Genomic DNA, 16,784 nt, shown 5'->3' with positions numbered 1-16,784 from the left:
CGCTCATGCCCTTATACGCATACCAGCATATGGCTCATACGCCTGCGAGGGGACTGCGAAGGATGTATAAAAAGTGCCCTCACTGAGCCACGCATTGCCTGCTTGCCGTGGCTCGTCCGGGCAGCCGTCACTGTGTCATGCAGACTCTACTTTCTGTTGGAAAGGGGAAGGCCGTTTTCTCCGAAGGTTTTCCTGTCTTTGGGAGCATCCCCTTTTAACCCACTCAGAGAATCGGCGATGCAGTCACTCACCTGTGGCCACGTAGCAGACTACCCAGGAGCCCCAGCTCTCGGTCAGCACGAATGCCGCCAGGCTTTTGAATTCGAGGCCACGGCGAGCGTAGAAGGGCCTGTCGTGGCGAGGTTTAGCCGGATCGATGAGCAAAGGGCGGGCCTGCAGGAACAGTGCGTCGCTCCCGGTGCCCGCACTCAGGGGGTCTGGAGGACAGTCGGTGCCTAGACGCTTGGAGGGGAGCATATTTGCAGGAGTGGGGTGACTCAGCTGGTACGGGTCGCCCTGTGTCGGCCGTTCGACGAAGGAGCTGTTGAACGCCTCCTCGACGCCTTGCCACCGGAAAGCACAGACGGCAGAGTCGGTTGACCCATGACTGCGCCACAAGGAGCCGCAAGGGAGGAATATTCAGGGCGAGACTTAGGACTGCTTACGTGCCCGATTGACAAAGAATTACATTTGATTTCAAGCAGTGCTATCTTCTATGTCTAGTGGTAGGTCTGTCTTGATTGTGTCCTCTTCTGTTGCGGCAATGTCTTCGTAGAGACAGCGATGAATGTCTGGAGTGTAATCTACGCACATGCAGACCCACACAGACCTCTCAGAATACATGCTGATTCACAAGACGCATGCACCTGCATGATACGCAATAGCATTCCAGTCATAGCACACAGCCTTTTCAGCACATCAAAGAAAACATAAGAATGTACTGGGTGCCTGGTCATGCCGGGGTTCAGGGTAATGAAAGAGTCAACCAGCTCGCCGGCAACACGGCTGTCCGGGCTTTTTGCAGCTCCAGCCAACCGCAAGAACCAATGCTCCCGACACCCCATCATCCTCCAACACCCGTACGTACGCCCCCATCCACAACTATGGAAACAAGAGCAGGTATGTGATGGAAAAACAGCGCGAAGAGGACGGACTAGAAAAGAAGGGAGACAGGACACGCGCTGCTTGAACCCGTGCTTCGGAGACACTGAAGTCCTGTATTGACACAAGGACCGGCTCACCCGCGAGGTTGTGAAAGCATTTCACGTCGCAAAAAACAGCAGATGCATTTCCAAACCCTCTATCAGGCTTTCTGATAGGGAGGTTAATTTCTACCCAGGGCCGTTTGATATCTACGCACACGTGCTGCTAGTGCTTTTATGGTTTGTTTGACCGTCAGTTGCGCAAATAAATGCGCTATATCAATCAATCAATCAATCAATCAATCAATCAATCAATCAATCAATCAATCAATCAATCAATCAATCAATCAATCAATCAATCAATCAATCAATCAATCAATCAATCAATCAGTCAGTCAGTCAGTCAATCAATCAATCAATCAATCAATCAATCAATCAATCAATCAATCAATCAATCAATCAATCAATCAATCAATCAGTCAGTCAGTCAATCAATCAATCAATCAATCAATCAATCAATCAATCAATCAATCAATCAATCAATCAATCAATCAATCAATCAATCAATCAATCAAAGAAACAGCTTTATTTCCTTTGAAAAGGAGGATACGGGACTAAAAGCTCGAGCAGCCTGACGAGGTCCCGACCCCGTTACAAGTTAGCAAACAGCATCATGATGGCCAGTCATGAAAAATGAGTGCAAATAAATTGACAAGTGTCACATAGCATCGCGTAATACAAAATTTTGTAACATAACGCTAAAACAGTGGAGAGAAGTTCATAGGCATAGTCATGAAGTGACCTGAACATTACATGAACCTTAAAAGCAGCAATTTAAAAGAAAGGAAATAAAGTTCGAGGCATGTACAATTCCCGAGATGAAATGAGTTGGGCGAAGCGTTTGACGAGATAGTTTTTATTATAGGATGGATAAAAACCTTCTTGGTTTAATAAATTTAGCAAGGAGGGTAGTTTGTAAGACAGACATATGTGAATAGTACTTTTTCACGAGTGTATATAAGTTTTTCCTGTGATTTAAAAAAAAAGCAGTTGCTATTCCACGGGCGTCCGTCTTTCTTCTTTTCTAAGTCCGTCGTCATTGTCCGTTTTTACATCATGAACCAGAACCAACTAGCCCAACTGACGGTCCTTCAAGAGCAGGTATTTTTAGGCCAGCGCAAATGGGTACCATCTAAACCGCACCCAGAGTGACCCTCTACAAAGGGATACCCCCCCTGCCCGACATGTTCTGAGGCCCTTAACTCGGACCATATATCCAGTGGGTGCGAACAATTTCCCGAAGGGACAGCAGAACTTTGGTCACCATCTCTATACCACCAAGGCCGCCTGGCAGATTTCGTCAAGAAGTTCGTTACAGGTTCCCTGAACTGCGAGCACCTAACCCGGCTGGTAGTTTCTTAAATAATGCTTCATTCATTCATTCGCGCCCTCACGGCTGCAGCGGTGTCGTCTACTGGTAGGTTTAGCAGAAGCGAGCACCTGCCCCTTTGCCCGCACTGCGGCTATTTTGTATTTTCTCCCGTCTTCCTCCGAGGCGCGCGTATTTTCGTGGGTGACCGCGTTTCAAAACAGCCACTGAGTCAGACGCTTGAGTCCATTGCAGCGGACACAGCATGGACATGCAGAAACGTGTCCAGCCGAGTGATGGTGCTTTCATTACTATCGCCATTATTCTTTTCGAATTACGTCGTTTTCGTCTCTGTGTTACTAGCACTGAGAGGCTTGGACAGTGAACCTTTCCAGCCGCACACGCACGCTATTAGTGTCCACGTGCTTTTCTAATGATCACGGTCAAATTACGCATGTAGGCCTCCAGTGGTGGGATTGCAATCTCCTGTTACCATCCTTATGATGTTTTAACAGTGATTCTGCTTAACCTGGTGGTTGGGCCGTGGAACGTACGCAAGAAAACCTCGACGAACGATGACGTCATCCCACGCGCCGTCACCGCTTCGCGACAGGTTTGCCTCGTCGCGCTGAGGCGGGACCCGTGTCGCCACCTGTCGGAGGCGCGATACAACTGGTAAAAGCACGACTTTGAGAACACCTCGCGGGGTGGATCGCTCTATCTCTTGTTGCGACAAGTGGTGCAGTTTTGACGGCGCAAAGACAAAAATTAATGCCAAAATGAAAACAAAAAATATCCAGAAGGCCAAGAAGTGACGACGTTAATCAACTTCTTAATTAGCGTCCCACACGCCAGACCACATAAGCCGAACAGTGGTCATGGAACGAGTTCAAAAATTTGAGCAAAGGCTCGTCCCGCCTGCCCGCCGCACCTCTTGGCGCTTCACCGCCAAGCTGGTGGGCCCGCGTACATTGTACCCACTTAATGGGCGAGTGGTCATTGCTCTTTGGGGGGATAACGACGACACCACGTAGAAAACTTGGCGGAGTCTCTAGACATAACCACGCACGAACTTAGCTGAACCAAAAATACGCTTGATTGGGCAACCTGATTCGGTGTTTGCCCAGTCTTCGCATCACCGGTGCGAAGCAGCTCCAATTTTTTCCCGTGGTTTCTTCCTTCTCTCTGTTAATAGGACTGGAAAGCGAAAAACCACATGGAGTGATTTTCAGAAACGACATGACGGTGATCGGCTGTTCCTCCCCGTCACTCGTCGACGTCCTGTCAATGTTACACAGTTATACGACGATTGTTTACAAGTAGTGTTAGCTAAATAAACGCGACAGCAAGGTTGTTTTGCTTCAATTTATGAGAAAAACGAGGACTAAAAGTACGGCGGAGAGCCGAGAGACTTGCATCTCTAGGAAGCACTGTGTACACAGTACTCCTCCCTTTTTCATCTCGTTCTCTTAGGCCGGAAGTTGGGCCCCTTCGACGGCTCCCACATTGGCTACAATGGCTAGTCACTCAGGCTACCTCTATGTGTATTTAAGAGGTGGAAGACAAAAAATGGCCGCGTATCTGCTCCTTTCGTTGCAAATGACGTTAAAAGACGATAGTCTTTATCGGCTTTTGCGAAGTAAATGCCTCCCTTCGCTTTACCGCTCACCTCTCATGTTGTTCCTCTTGCGTCGCTCTCCTCCCAAGGTAAAGACGCCAAATGTTTGCCTAAATCATTTTAAATTTCCCGCGTTCCACTGCTCCAAAACGGGTGTCTCGATGCGAACGCTGCCGTACGGCGAAGACGCGCGTTAATCGAGGCACCCTACTTCAACGTTTATAGAACAGCGCTTCCCTACTCCACGTGCGTTGCAAGCGGAACGTGGAAACTATCTAGTGGAACCTTGCGTAACTGTTGCCGGTTGATTTCTTAAAATGGCGCTAGAAGCTATAGTGGCGCGGGCGACAGCAGGCGACGGCGGAGTGAATTCTTTTTCTGCAGTTGATGAAGTATTTAATTTCGCAAAAGTCAAGCATGTTTGAATTTTTATAAAGGAACACTGCAAATATCACTTCTGTATTGATTTGTTGTCTCATATTTGCGTAATGTCTTGTTCTTCTTCAACAATGTTGACAAGTATGAACATTACACCGGACCAAGACGGGTAGACTTAGCTATGACTATATAAGACTATTGCGCAGGCATTGTTTTGCTTTGGCCGGGTGGCTGAATCGAGTCACAGACAGACAGACGGACAGACAGACATACAGACAGACCAAAATTTATAGGTTTAAGTAGCCCAAAAAAGACTATCGTCTTTAAAAATGGAATAACATCAGTCACCGTCTCAGTAGCTTTCGCCGAAACACAACAAATCTTGACGATATTTTAATACCGCCATTTTTACAAAAGGAAAACCTACACAGCAGTCTAAAAAAAAAAAGTAGAAGGAAAGTGTGATGGATGTATAAGATACTCACGCGTTGCCGACAAAAGTACCGAACAGCACGCCATCATCCATGTCAGGAACATAGGCCGAGCCGTCTGCAATTCCGGCAGAGAAAACAAGGTGAGAGCAGTGGCTGCAGTTTATGCACTTGGTCGTCAAGAAGTACATTAGAGATTGCATATCACTGAAACGTCCGGCTAAATCGCACTAATGTTCCCACCGATGTAAAAGTGGCTCTGAGTTTTATCTTTAGCGCTCTGATTTTTTTTTGCGTGTGTGTGTAAAGGCATCACAATCCACCGACATCAGGAGCAATAAAAGCGTTTTATATCTTTCAACCCTTGTTTAAGAAAAAGATTGTGTAAACAATCTTTATTGTTACATCACGATGGGGCCGCATATCATGACAGCAGTTTGGAAACGCGACGATGTGCCTTCAACGTGGTTTTCGATACTGTCGCCTTTGCCAAGATTGGTCTCTTGTGTACTCGCGAGCTTTTGTTCTACAGTTTTCCACTATATATGTGTACTGCAACCTGTATTATACAAACGAAACATTTGGTATTTCAGCGCATGTTCGTCCCTGCCTTGTTTCGCGCCGGTGTCAAACCCGCCTTCATACCAACTTGCCCATGGTTCAATATATTTGAAAACTACCCAAAGCGGCCTTGCGACACTTTGTACCAACCCTCGATTTCCAACGTGCAAGATGTGCAAGTTCGTCGAACAAACACTTCTCACCATGCCTTGCGTAGCAGAAATCCACACCGCTTCTCTGCCTGCCAAGAGCGTGTATACCTCGTCGGATAACGTACTATTGTGATGCACCGAAATACGAACAACGGACCGCGTAGCTTTCAGTACATGCTGCCCATCCTGGCGATGGGCCGCGTACGCGTAGTAATAAGAAGTTACGAGTGTTACTGCCCACCCTAGTATGGAAAGAGCATAATCGGCGGGTGATCATGTTGAGTTAGCCCACCACCGTGTTTGGCGTTCGTTCATGCTGGAGTCATCAAAGTTCATTGTGCTCCAGTTTTTTTTATTCAGTGTGGTTTCCATGGATGCTATCCGTGAGGGGGGCAGGAATATAGGCGGAATGCCCGACAAAGCTTCTGCCCCCCTGCAGTTCAGCGTAGAAGGTAATACAGAAAACGTATTCTCAAGCACGCAACAAAAGACATGCGATACATAGTACTTGGAATAGAACATAAACATTTAACAGCACGTTGAATAGAACTCAAAATATACTTTTTTTAAGAAACCCAATCGATGCAATGTCATGCACAAATACAAAGAGTACATTCCAAGTACGTAACAAAGGCACGCATTACATAGCATTTAAAATAAAATACAAGAACCTGATGCACACATTTAAAATTCACACATGTCACACAATGCGCAGATTTGTGTAGATACACAAGGTACATTGGAAGCCACATAATTTTAACACTTCTATGCCGGAGAATACACAACACAATTTTGAACCATAAACCTGCATGCACCTTTGAAACTTTGAAAATACTGATTAAAATCAACGCATATACCACCCCTGTTCAACATACTAACGGTCTGAAAGTGTAACGTCTGTCTACCGTAATTTGTTCGTGTTGCAGGGCAGCTGTGCTTAGGATATCTCATACTATACGCCCTAGAGCCGTCGTCCTGTGATTTGTTATAAATTCCACATTTTTGGATCCACTGCAATAGTTTAAAGTATATCTGGTCCGCCTTCAGCATATTATATTTATTAAAAAGAGGCTGCGGTCGGAGGTGGCGCTACCTCCCGATAATTCGTACATGCGTAACACTTTTTCAGAAAATGATTTGTCTATCATAGTTGGAAGCTGTTGTAGTATCCCATACTAAAATTCCATAGCGCAGCTTGGAGCAAAACAGTGATTAATACAGGCTTTGCTTTAATCAAGTCGGCAGAACACTGTATATTTTATACATGCTGCCAATGGCTTTAGGTAAATCGGTTATCAGTTTAAGTGTATATTCCACGATAGGTTGTCGGTAAAACACACTCCTAATATTTTTTGTTCTGTAACTTCTTCTGTTACGTTATCGTTAAAGACAATTTTAACATAGTTGTATCTCGTTTACTTATTGGTTTGAAGATTATATACTTAGTTTTATTTGTATCCAAGCTTAACCGATTTCGGTTCAACCATTGAGACAGTTTCAGCAGGTAAGCATTGACATATTCTTCGAAGCTTTTCGTTGTTTCCGCCATAAGAAAAATATTGGTGTCGTCGGCGTACATAATCAATTATGAGGACCCTGGTATTTCGGTTATGTTATTTATGTACGCAAGGAACAGTAATGAACCCAAAATTGACCCCTGGGGAACTATGTGCTGAAGTATAAGCTTTTTAGATATTAATGTTTTGTTTATTGCGATATACTTGTATCGGTTTGTGAGATACGATTTAATTAGTTTTAGAGCTACTCCTTGTATACCGTATGATTCAGGTCATGCTGTACGGTATCGAACGCTTTTTTCAAATCTGGGAATAATCCGATGTTATATAGTTTGTTTTCAATGTTGTGAATAATTTTATCCTATATGCTAATTAAGGCCAGTTACAAGGATTTTTTTTGGAAGCCGTATTGCGACGGTGTTATTATTTGATGTTTTTGAGAGAAAAAAAAAACAAGAAAACTCGTAATTCTCTCGCTTACAACGCGCTCTACTATTTTCGAAAGTACTGAAGTACTGGAGGTACAGAAATAAGTCTATACGCCTCGAGCGCGGCCTGTAGGGGCGCCACTGAAATCCCCCTAGCGGCCCGTTTCGAAATCAGGCGCGGGAGTCTGCGCCCCGCCCCCCAGTGCCGCCGCTGCTTTAGCGGCACGTTCACGACCGAGATTTACCGTTTGTGGGCGTTTGAATTTCATGTTTGTGTGGAGCAGTCACTCTGTTCGCAAATGGGGTGTGTTTACGAGAGTGTAAATGTTTCCGACGTGTCTTAGTGTGGTATTTTCGGTCTGTATAAGCACCAGGTGTGTGTCACAGGCCAGCGTCGCGGAATCGGCGTTAGATGGAGCCGATTGTAGTTACGTTACACTGACCTGAATTTACTAGCCGTGTCTCCGTAACCGCCGGTTCCTCGGATGTTCATGCTACGGCTATACACTACGATTTAAATCGGTTTTGTGCGCTTACATACTCAGCGGAACACTCATACCTGACAGCACACCAGTTACGTTTGCCAATATTATACCTCAGATATTGATCACCACCATTTACAAGACAGTCTGTGTTAATTTCGGGAATATTCAACAAAAGTACGATGGACAATGCATAATTATACTCGGGGATCAGCACACGACAGAGTCGTCTTGTCGTGAGGTGCGCGCCCGCAGACCTTCATCTGCTACATATATCTTCTGCGAGCAGCGCGGAGACGGGCTTACAATATCATCCGCGTCCGAGACTAAATGCTTCTTCGAAATATCGTCATATGCCACAGGAAGCCTGCAGAATAAACCAGAAACTGAAATCAGAGGGCCTTATCCCATACCACACTCTTCCAACGACACATTTCATCGCTTGTTGGACAGCCTACCCTGTATACTTCCAAAAATGCGTCCGCCGTACGATCAGCTCTTCGTTGAAGTAGAAAAACAAAAGGAAAGTGAACGCGAGATTTATGTGTGGGATTACTAAAACGTTCATTGCTTGATTCCACTCCGCATTTGTACACAGCGTCCCCCTCCGCCCCCCCCCCCCCCCACCAATTTCTCACGAAATAGCAGTGCATTTCGCGTATAGTTGGTCTAGTGAAACCTACCTGGCTTAAGTTTAGACGAACGTCTGTAGCATGCCAGAAGCTGCACTGTTTTTTTTTTTTTTCATTTCCGTTAGAGCTATTATGTTTCTAAATTCCGCATTGGCACAGAATTTATTTTTCTGTGGTTTCATTTCCTTGGTTCTTGCTATATGGCGTGTGTGGGCACATATTTAATGACGCACAGGCTTGGAATATACTCTACATTTTCGCATGGTTTATATTCTTATAAAATGCATAAGTTATTGTCCGGGATTGAATAATCACATCCCCGAAACATATTTTTCTGCGGCGTATATATGCGAAACGAAGCCGCATTCGTTGTCTACGCTGCAAAATGAAGCCAACCTCTCATTGTGCCAGTATCAGGTCTAAACGAGGCGTCAGTAGAATTCATTTGTGCCTGATGTTTTTGAGGTGACATGGATGATATGTTGCTGCCGTCGCCGACGCCCGGAAGAGCGGCGACGAAGCGCGCAGAACCGCGTCCCCTGGTAGCTCTTGCAGGCGATCGCGTGCTCTACGAAGATGCAGCTGGTTTTAAGTGACCTATACGTACTCTTTGCCTATAGTCGTCACCATAACAAGTTTTTTTAGGGCGCGGAAAGGCGAAAAGAAGCGAAACAGAACCAAAACACTGCACGAGCCTCTATCAGTCACGCAGCGCAAATCCCGTCAACGCCGCGGAGAAGCGGCGGCAGGCGGCGCAGCGATCGCGAAGCTCGAGGCGTATAGTTAAGATGGCGGCACGCAGGGAAACCCGGTCTGATTCGGCGGTGTGGAGAACCGTACTGAAGGTTGGTGTTGGCGGTGCTTGGCCCTCGGCGGACGTACCTGGTGCTTTACAGGAACAAGTTCGGGCTTCCTTCGCGCCTACCTAAAAGTCGCTGTAAATCTTCCTTGCCGGCATGGAATAGCAGCGTGTAACAGCTTTCCGCTTCACACCGCCTAATCACGGCCATGCTGCGCTGACAGTGAAGAGGGACACCACCCGCCCCCGCCTACAGCGCCACATCTAGGAGCAGCGACCTACATAAGGAGCCATCCTGGACTGTGTGCGATCAGTTCGAGAGCGGTGCGCAGAAGGATAAATGATTATCTACCTTGCTCTGTGCAGCTGAGAATGTTTTCTTCGCCAGCTAAGATTTCTGCGCACTGCTGCAGAACACTCCAATCAATGTTTGTTGCACGATTCTTTTTCTGTGTGTACGACTTCTTAGTTCCCACCGGAATTTAAGTGAGTGTTGTTTTTAATGTCTAAGGGTGGTGACGACTTCGTAAGGCCCTCGATAATCCGAAGCGTGATCTGCGAGCTCATTTCAAAACATTGAAAGAAAGTGTGGAAAACTGTAATGACACTTGCTATGGCGTGAAAGAACTCATCAAAGAAACGAGAGAACTTCGTAAAGAAGCTCAAAGTTTAAGAGAAAAAAATGCAAAATTAGAGCCAGAAAATCTGAGGCTTAACGAGAAAATAGAACAAGCAGACTAATACCAGAGGTCCAACAACATCGAAATAAAAGGTGTACCACTGGAAGAGGATTGGAGCAATCCTGAAGGAACCGATTACTGATGCAGACATTGATATTTGCCATCGATTCCCTACTTTCAAACCGACCGAACAGAACGTAAGGGTTCGCTTTGTTCTGCGCGAATAGCGAGAGGAGTTCTTGAAGGACTCAAAAAAGCAGCGAGTAACGACTAACGAGTTGGACAATGGCGGAGACAGCAAAGCAATTTACGTTAACGAACCGCTTACTGCCTCGAACAAAAAGCTCTCGCATGGGTGCTGCAGTTGCTCACCGCGCGGCGACCAAGTTCGACAACGGTAGCGGAAACCGGCGCTATTGGCGGTGAGCGCGAGCACAGGCGGCGCTGCGAAGCGCGCCTCCGTGACGTCAGCTTAGGGATTCTCGCATTTGTCGTCTGCTTCACTCAGGATCGCTCTCCCTGCTGTTTTTTCGCGCTCGGTCAACGTCTGATGCTTGTCCGCACCAGAATTGGCGTGTGGGTAACTTTTTATCACAATAATAGGCTTAAAATCGCATACACTAGCTCATGGTGTCAATTAAAGTATAGTTTTGGATACCGCTACGGGAGAAACATTGCCGGCGCCACCCCATTCCTTGCGAAGCCGGTCCTGTGCGGAGCGCGAGTATTCGGAGCTAGACGTCAGCTTCTCATGTAAGCATTCGAACAAAAGGAACAGTCAGCTGCTAATAACCGACAACAGCGAAAATGGGAGACCAAAACAAATTCTAGGCCTTCAGGGCTGTCGGCTTTGGCAGAAGGCATCACGATTCCCGGTAATCATATGTAAGGTAAAACAGTTTTTGCAACCTTGCCGAACGCTCGAACGCGTTTTGTCACATCACTTTACGTTGTCAAGCATGAAAGTTTGCCGACATGCACTATAGACTGCAAAAACTGTAGGTTGAGTTCCAAATAACCCAGTGTGTATTTACGCGCGTGCTGATTCTATACCAGGCATCTAACCAGTATGGAGGTTTATTGAGCAAAACGAGTCAAGTCTTCGTTAAATTTATAGAAACACATATATGTTTGTTAAGACCTGGAGGGATATTTGGGAACATTTTGCACAGCCATATCTTCCCGATATTCGAATATGCGTTATATGAAAACTGCACTCAAGAGGAGGAGGAGGAGTAAGGGGAGGAGGGGAAAACTTTGTTTAACAATTAAATCGATCTGGTTAGTGGGCCGGGTCCTCAGTCCAGGACAAGGGAGTAAAATTAATTTTCTTCAAATCATAGAACGCCATCCCGAGTAGAATAGGATTTGTTCTTCGCGCCTGGAAGGGTTGAAAAGCAATAAAGAGCTACTTGGAATTCTTCGGTTTTGAGTCTTGTAATATATGCAGGTATACTATTTATTACGTTAGTTAGCGAGTATATCATGCCTACAACACCGTAATCATGTCATCATTGTTCGAGTTGAGAGTCAGTTCGTTATGATAACGATATAATTACGATAGAAATTCGGAGCACAAAAGCCGCCTTCGAGTACTGTGGACAACGTTGTTTAGGGTGCGATCGCGGTGGCGTAGCACAAACCTTCTCATTGTATTTGCATGCGAATAAACAAAGCATGCTGCGGATATGCACCTTCTTGCACGCAGCCGTAATGAAAGCCAATTTGTGAAGAAGGGAATGTATGCCATACAAAATAAAGGAAATATCCACACGACCTTTGTGAGGCTCCCAAACATCCAGAAACCTCCTAATAAGAAGTTGGTGACGGCGCAGAAAAATTAATGCCTTGGGCAGAAAAAAAAGCAAGAAACATTAATCCGATATAAGACAACAACGAAAGAAACAGAAGAAAGCTGTTGATTTCCTGCTGTGCGACGAGCGTGTAGAGGACGCTGCTTGGTACGTAGTATTAGACAGCTGAGTCTTCATAGGAGCATCTCAAAAATACTGCAGAGAAGCCTACGCATTCTGCATACTTATCCAGAAGCTCTGATCGCTGATCCTCGCGAAGAAGCAACAAAGTACCAGTTACACACGATCTTCTGACCGATACTCTGAAGAAAGTTGTTCTCTATCTCTTCGTGTGTTGCAAACTTGTGGGGGATACAGCTTCAAATTATACAGATGCGTCAGAAGCTGGCAAAATAACTGAGTCGCTAGAAATACGCTTTTTAACACAATTCAGCAACGAAGCGGGCGATTTCTAGCCCAGGCACTGTTGCCCCACACAAGCGGAGTGTAGCAGACGACCGCGGGACCGCGGCGCGAATCCCTAAGCCGACGTCAGAGCCAGGGGGCGCCGCTCAAAGATCTCACCGCAACAACATGCTCACACGCTGATCATCCTCTTTACTTACCTAGGTTGGGTAGGAACTCTCCTAGCTTCTTACTGCGCATACGCGGTCCGTAGCCGCGATGCGCAGACTAAAAGCCACGCGCCCCGTTGTCCGTATTTGTCTATTTTCCTACATTCGTATAAATGAACGACATGATTTTGTTAGGTGTTTGCGACCACTTAAGGAAGGGCATGTCTCAAGAAGGAAAGGAGCGCAAAAGTGAGTCCAATACCTGTAAGCTGAAAACTCCCCTTAAACCCAATTTCCCCCTTTATTCTGCTGACCCTCGACGCCTAATCCATCCTTTACACACTATTCCTAGCTTATAAACATATCAACTATTACCTATCGGGTAGGCCTGGGTGGGCCAGCCCTTCGGCACTCTTGCTTTGATGCTATTGCTAACGCCTTCCGCTGGTCGTCAAAAACCACGTGGCCACAGCCACCCTTCTGGCGAAGCACGGGAACATGATCCATTGGGCTAGCCGATGCGTTTGCTCCTCACGCGGCCTTAGTCGACCCCTTCCTCCCATATGTGTCAAATGATTCTCAAGTATACTCACGGATCTCATCAAAGGGGAACACCGGTTGCGTCTTGTCATTGCACTGAAGACGCACCTTGGTGAAAGAAGTCCATCGCTTGTTGTTGTAGATGTCTTGGCGACCGATGTCATTCTGTTCGCGTGTAATAGAAAGGAAATCGCTAATTGCCTACATTATTTGGGGGAACGATTGTTGCGCGATCGGCGTCCGGCGGCGCGCTCGTTACGTCGGGCTCCGCGGGATGGCGGCACTTGTCCGTGCTAACCACGACTGTGAAACACATGACTGTGTTTCACGTAACGAACTCTTCGCCGAACGCAAAGTATTGCGTCGATTTCACTGTGAGTGCGATTAATAACATCTCTGTTGGCGCCACAGTTTAGAATCGGATTGGAACGGAGCAGATGACGCACGCGGGTATCTTTTTTTCTTCGGCGTGCGGCCGCAGTGGCCCAGGCTGCGCCGTGTCCGTGGCGCATCGGCCATGTCTGTGGCCGTTTCCAGTGTTGCCAAGCGAAGAAATTGACCGCTAAACTTTCCAACGAATACCGTCTATAGCTTCGTAATGCCCTTGTTTTCCGTGTTCGAAGACGCTGTCCTAGAAGTCTAAACGAGGCCATTGAACAACCAGCCCAAATTGGTGCTATATTGGCATGTATGGTTTCGGTGGTTTGCGTAGGAAAAAAAAGTAAGCCATCATTAGTGTCCGCCCACGTTTGTGTGTGCGTATGTGTTCGCGCTAGCGAGTGTGGATGTGCTTGGGTGTGCGCTTTTTCCTAATACTGCATTTTGCTCCCTACAAAATTTATGCTCACTGGTTTATTTTTCGCTGCCCGTATAAAATAAACCGAGACATCGCCCGTCAAGGGACAAATAGTGCACATCGCTGACAGGGGGACCAGGACGCAGACGGAAGCAAAAAGAATATGTTGACACTCCAGAGTTTGGATTGTGAAATACTGCGTTAGCATCCTTTCCAGCGGCTCTTCTTCCCACCTTCGGCTAAATAAAGGATCTTTAATTAAAGCGCGTTTTCTAACAGGCCTCTTATTGGGCATTCTATAGGTTGTATTCATTGGCGTGGCGCGCATGCTGGCAACAACGTGTGTGCTACGCTATGCCAGTTCCTGATCGCCCCCGTTGCGAAGTCGGATGCTCGGCCACTTGCCGACAGTTGTCACTAGCCTCCCAGCTAACAATGCACTGACTGCTACCTCTGCTGCTAGGGTGCCGTTGTATCTCAATCAGCGTGTTCGGGAAATTCACAATTTCTTCGGAAGCATTATTTGGCTTTTGTTCTTAACGACTCTGCCGTGCACATGGGCAAGGGACTGGCGCACCTGCGTTGATATCCGTGTTCGCAGGTAACTGCCCTAACCCGTAGGTATTTCTTGCATCGTGCCGCTTTTTTCGCAACCGCAACTTCATTCTCCGGTGGTGAAGCGGAGTTTCTTAGGGCAAGTAGAGCATCAACACACAATGTCACTGCGATTATTCATATCTGTTGACACCACGGCCGAAAATTGTGTGGTACGCTGCACAAAAGGGACACCGGGGCCTGCTTTTTTTACTGCCAGATGCGGACGCGTTTCAGACACGGCGGGCACTGTCCTGGCAGTTTTCCCTGTTGCCAAGAGAAGAAATCGCTCGCTAAACTTTTACGTAAATTATGTGAACACCATCTATATGGCCTTCTAGGAGCGCGTTGTGTCACACGTCAAGGACGTGCGGACCAATGGACAGACAGACAGATTTCTGGGATGAGACTGCTAAGAGTGCTTCCACCTTAAAAATACTTTTCTTCCCCGCACTGTCGACGCAAGCTCAGTGCTCTGTACAAAGCAACCAATCGTGCCTCGATGCGGTCAATTGCAGTTCCCACCCCGTCGCAGTAAGCAACGTAATTAACATACGTCATTGAACTCGACCCCAATGTTCATCAACCAATCATATTTCTATTGGATCGAGAACTTAGTAAATGCAAATTGGCGGGAGACTTTCAGTACCCATGTGTCTTCAGTACGAGGCAGACCAGAAGCTTTCAGGAATGTCATCAGCGCCCATTGCAGGAATATTTGTCCCAGAAATTGTGTCAATTGAAACGAAGATACTCCAGTACAAAGCAATGCTTTCTTCCTGAACAGTTACACAGGTCCTTTCTTCCGGTTCAGTAACACTCTAAGCAACACATTTGGAATTTATATAAATCAATGTCTTCCACCAGTCACATAGTTTTCCCCACAATATCCCTTGAACACATGAAAAGACGAATGAGGAGAGCATGTAATTACACTGATTATTGGTGGTGCTGTTTTTCAAAGCACTATACTAGTGCTTGGTGCTGGTGGGTATAATCTCAGTTGAATGTGTCGGCGTCTATTAATTGGCGTTTAGTTGCTGCCGGTACCTACAAGCATTGGGGGATATACTTAGATGCCAGACAGAGAGGGCGTAGACTGCATGCCACGCACTTGATTACTTATTTTGGGTTTGCATTCCCCGACCCTTGGCGTTCTATCCGCGCCATTGCTCAGTTGGGGTAAGTCGCTATATAAGGCAACGCGTTGATCAGAGAAGTTGCGCAAAATAGGCCGTTTCCACATTCTTTCGGCTTCACTCCGAAACACTTACTTCGGTACTGTATTTTATTGCACAAAGCAAAACCAGTACTCAGAAAGACAAGCGTGAGCATAAATACAGTTCACGACTAGAGTCTTCGTGCGTCACAAGCGGCTTGGTATAGCTCCGTGGCGTCGACAGTAAGTCAGTTTTGTTGGCCTCAAATGTTTTAAACCGAAGCTTTGCTACTTTAGTCCTGCGGTTTTGCCATGGATGCGTAAGTTCACCTTTTGACCTGCGACACACCCCCTGCGACACACCCCTCGAAGTGCACCACGTGATTCGCCGCGCCCGCTTGCGGCGCTGCGCACAAGGCCTCGTTTTCAGTCGTCCTGCCCAACTAGCGGCGGCGGCCGCCGCGGTTGCGGGCGCTGAGACGATTGGCAGCCGACCAACCCCGCCGCCTCCCACGCATGCGCCGCTGGGTCGACTCGGGCTACGTGACTAGTCTCGCGTCTGGCGAAAAGGACCGCTGCGTTCGCTGTGAATGAAAGCGAGGCCGGGCCTTCTGTGAGCGTTGCACGGGGCCAAACGGCTTAGAGCCGTGGTCGGCAACACAGTTACGTCAAAGGCTAACGAAGCGAAACCAAGACTCAACAAGACTAAGCCAAGCTTTCGCTTTGCATATGCAAGCTTAGCTGAGCTAACCGCAGCCATATTTTTCCCAATCACGAGTGCCACGATCCTACACGTATAGGCAAACAATCATGGGGAATCCGTCTCTCCTTGCAATATACCATTCTGTCCATGCCGGTAATTGCGGCCATTATTACGTACATGTGCCCCGGTTTCCATCTTCTCCCTCCCAATCCTTCCGCCGGCCCCTTCAACGTCCCCTCTGTGTTCGTGGCTCGTAATCTTCATCAGGAAGACACGGCCTATAGTCACAATGGGTAACCAGAAGGGAGGAATGCCCACGAAGACCGCCCAGCTGAAGGTTAGCAGTGTGCTCAAAGTGCATAACACTCTTTCTAGGAGCTTCTATCCGCACCTTTGACTAAATAAAGGATCCTAATTTAAATTAAGCGCGCTTTG

General features: G+C 47.0%; 1 protein-coding gene across 1 annotated transcript in view; it reads right to left on the bottom strand.

Moving 5' to 3' along the window:
• Window positions 1-5,051, bottom strand: part of LOC144167659 (semaphorin-2A-like) — a 20,646-nt gene extending 15,595 nt beyond the window's left edge. The window contains exons 1-2 of the mRNA XM_077696849.1: window positions 4,993-5,051; window positions 252-607 (exon numbers count right to left, since the gene is read on the bottom strand). Of these exons, the coding sequence (XP_077552975.1) occupies window positions 252-607; window positions 4,993-5,033 (397 nt within the window). The 5' untranslated portion in view covers window positions 5,034-5,051. The remainder of the gene's footprint in view (window positions 1-251; window positions 608-4,992) is intronic.
• Between the last annotated feature and the right edge of the window lie 11,733 nt (window positions 5,052-16,784).

The sequence above is a fragment of the Haemaphysalis longicornis genome, unplaced genomic scaffold (assembly GCF_048455015.1).
Source record: "Haemaphysalis longicornis isolate Haplotype H1 unplaced genomic scaffold, Haemaphysalis longicornis Haplotype H1 scaffold_2, whole genome shotgun sequence".
Lineage (NCBI taxonomy): Eukaryota > Metazoa > Arthropoda > Arachnida > Ixodida > Ixodidae > Haemaphysalis > Haemaphysalis longicornis.
This window is presented reverse-complemented; position numbering and strand designations above follow the sequence as displayed.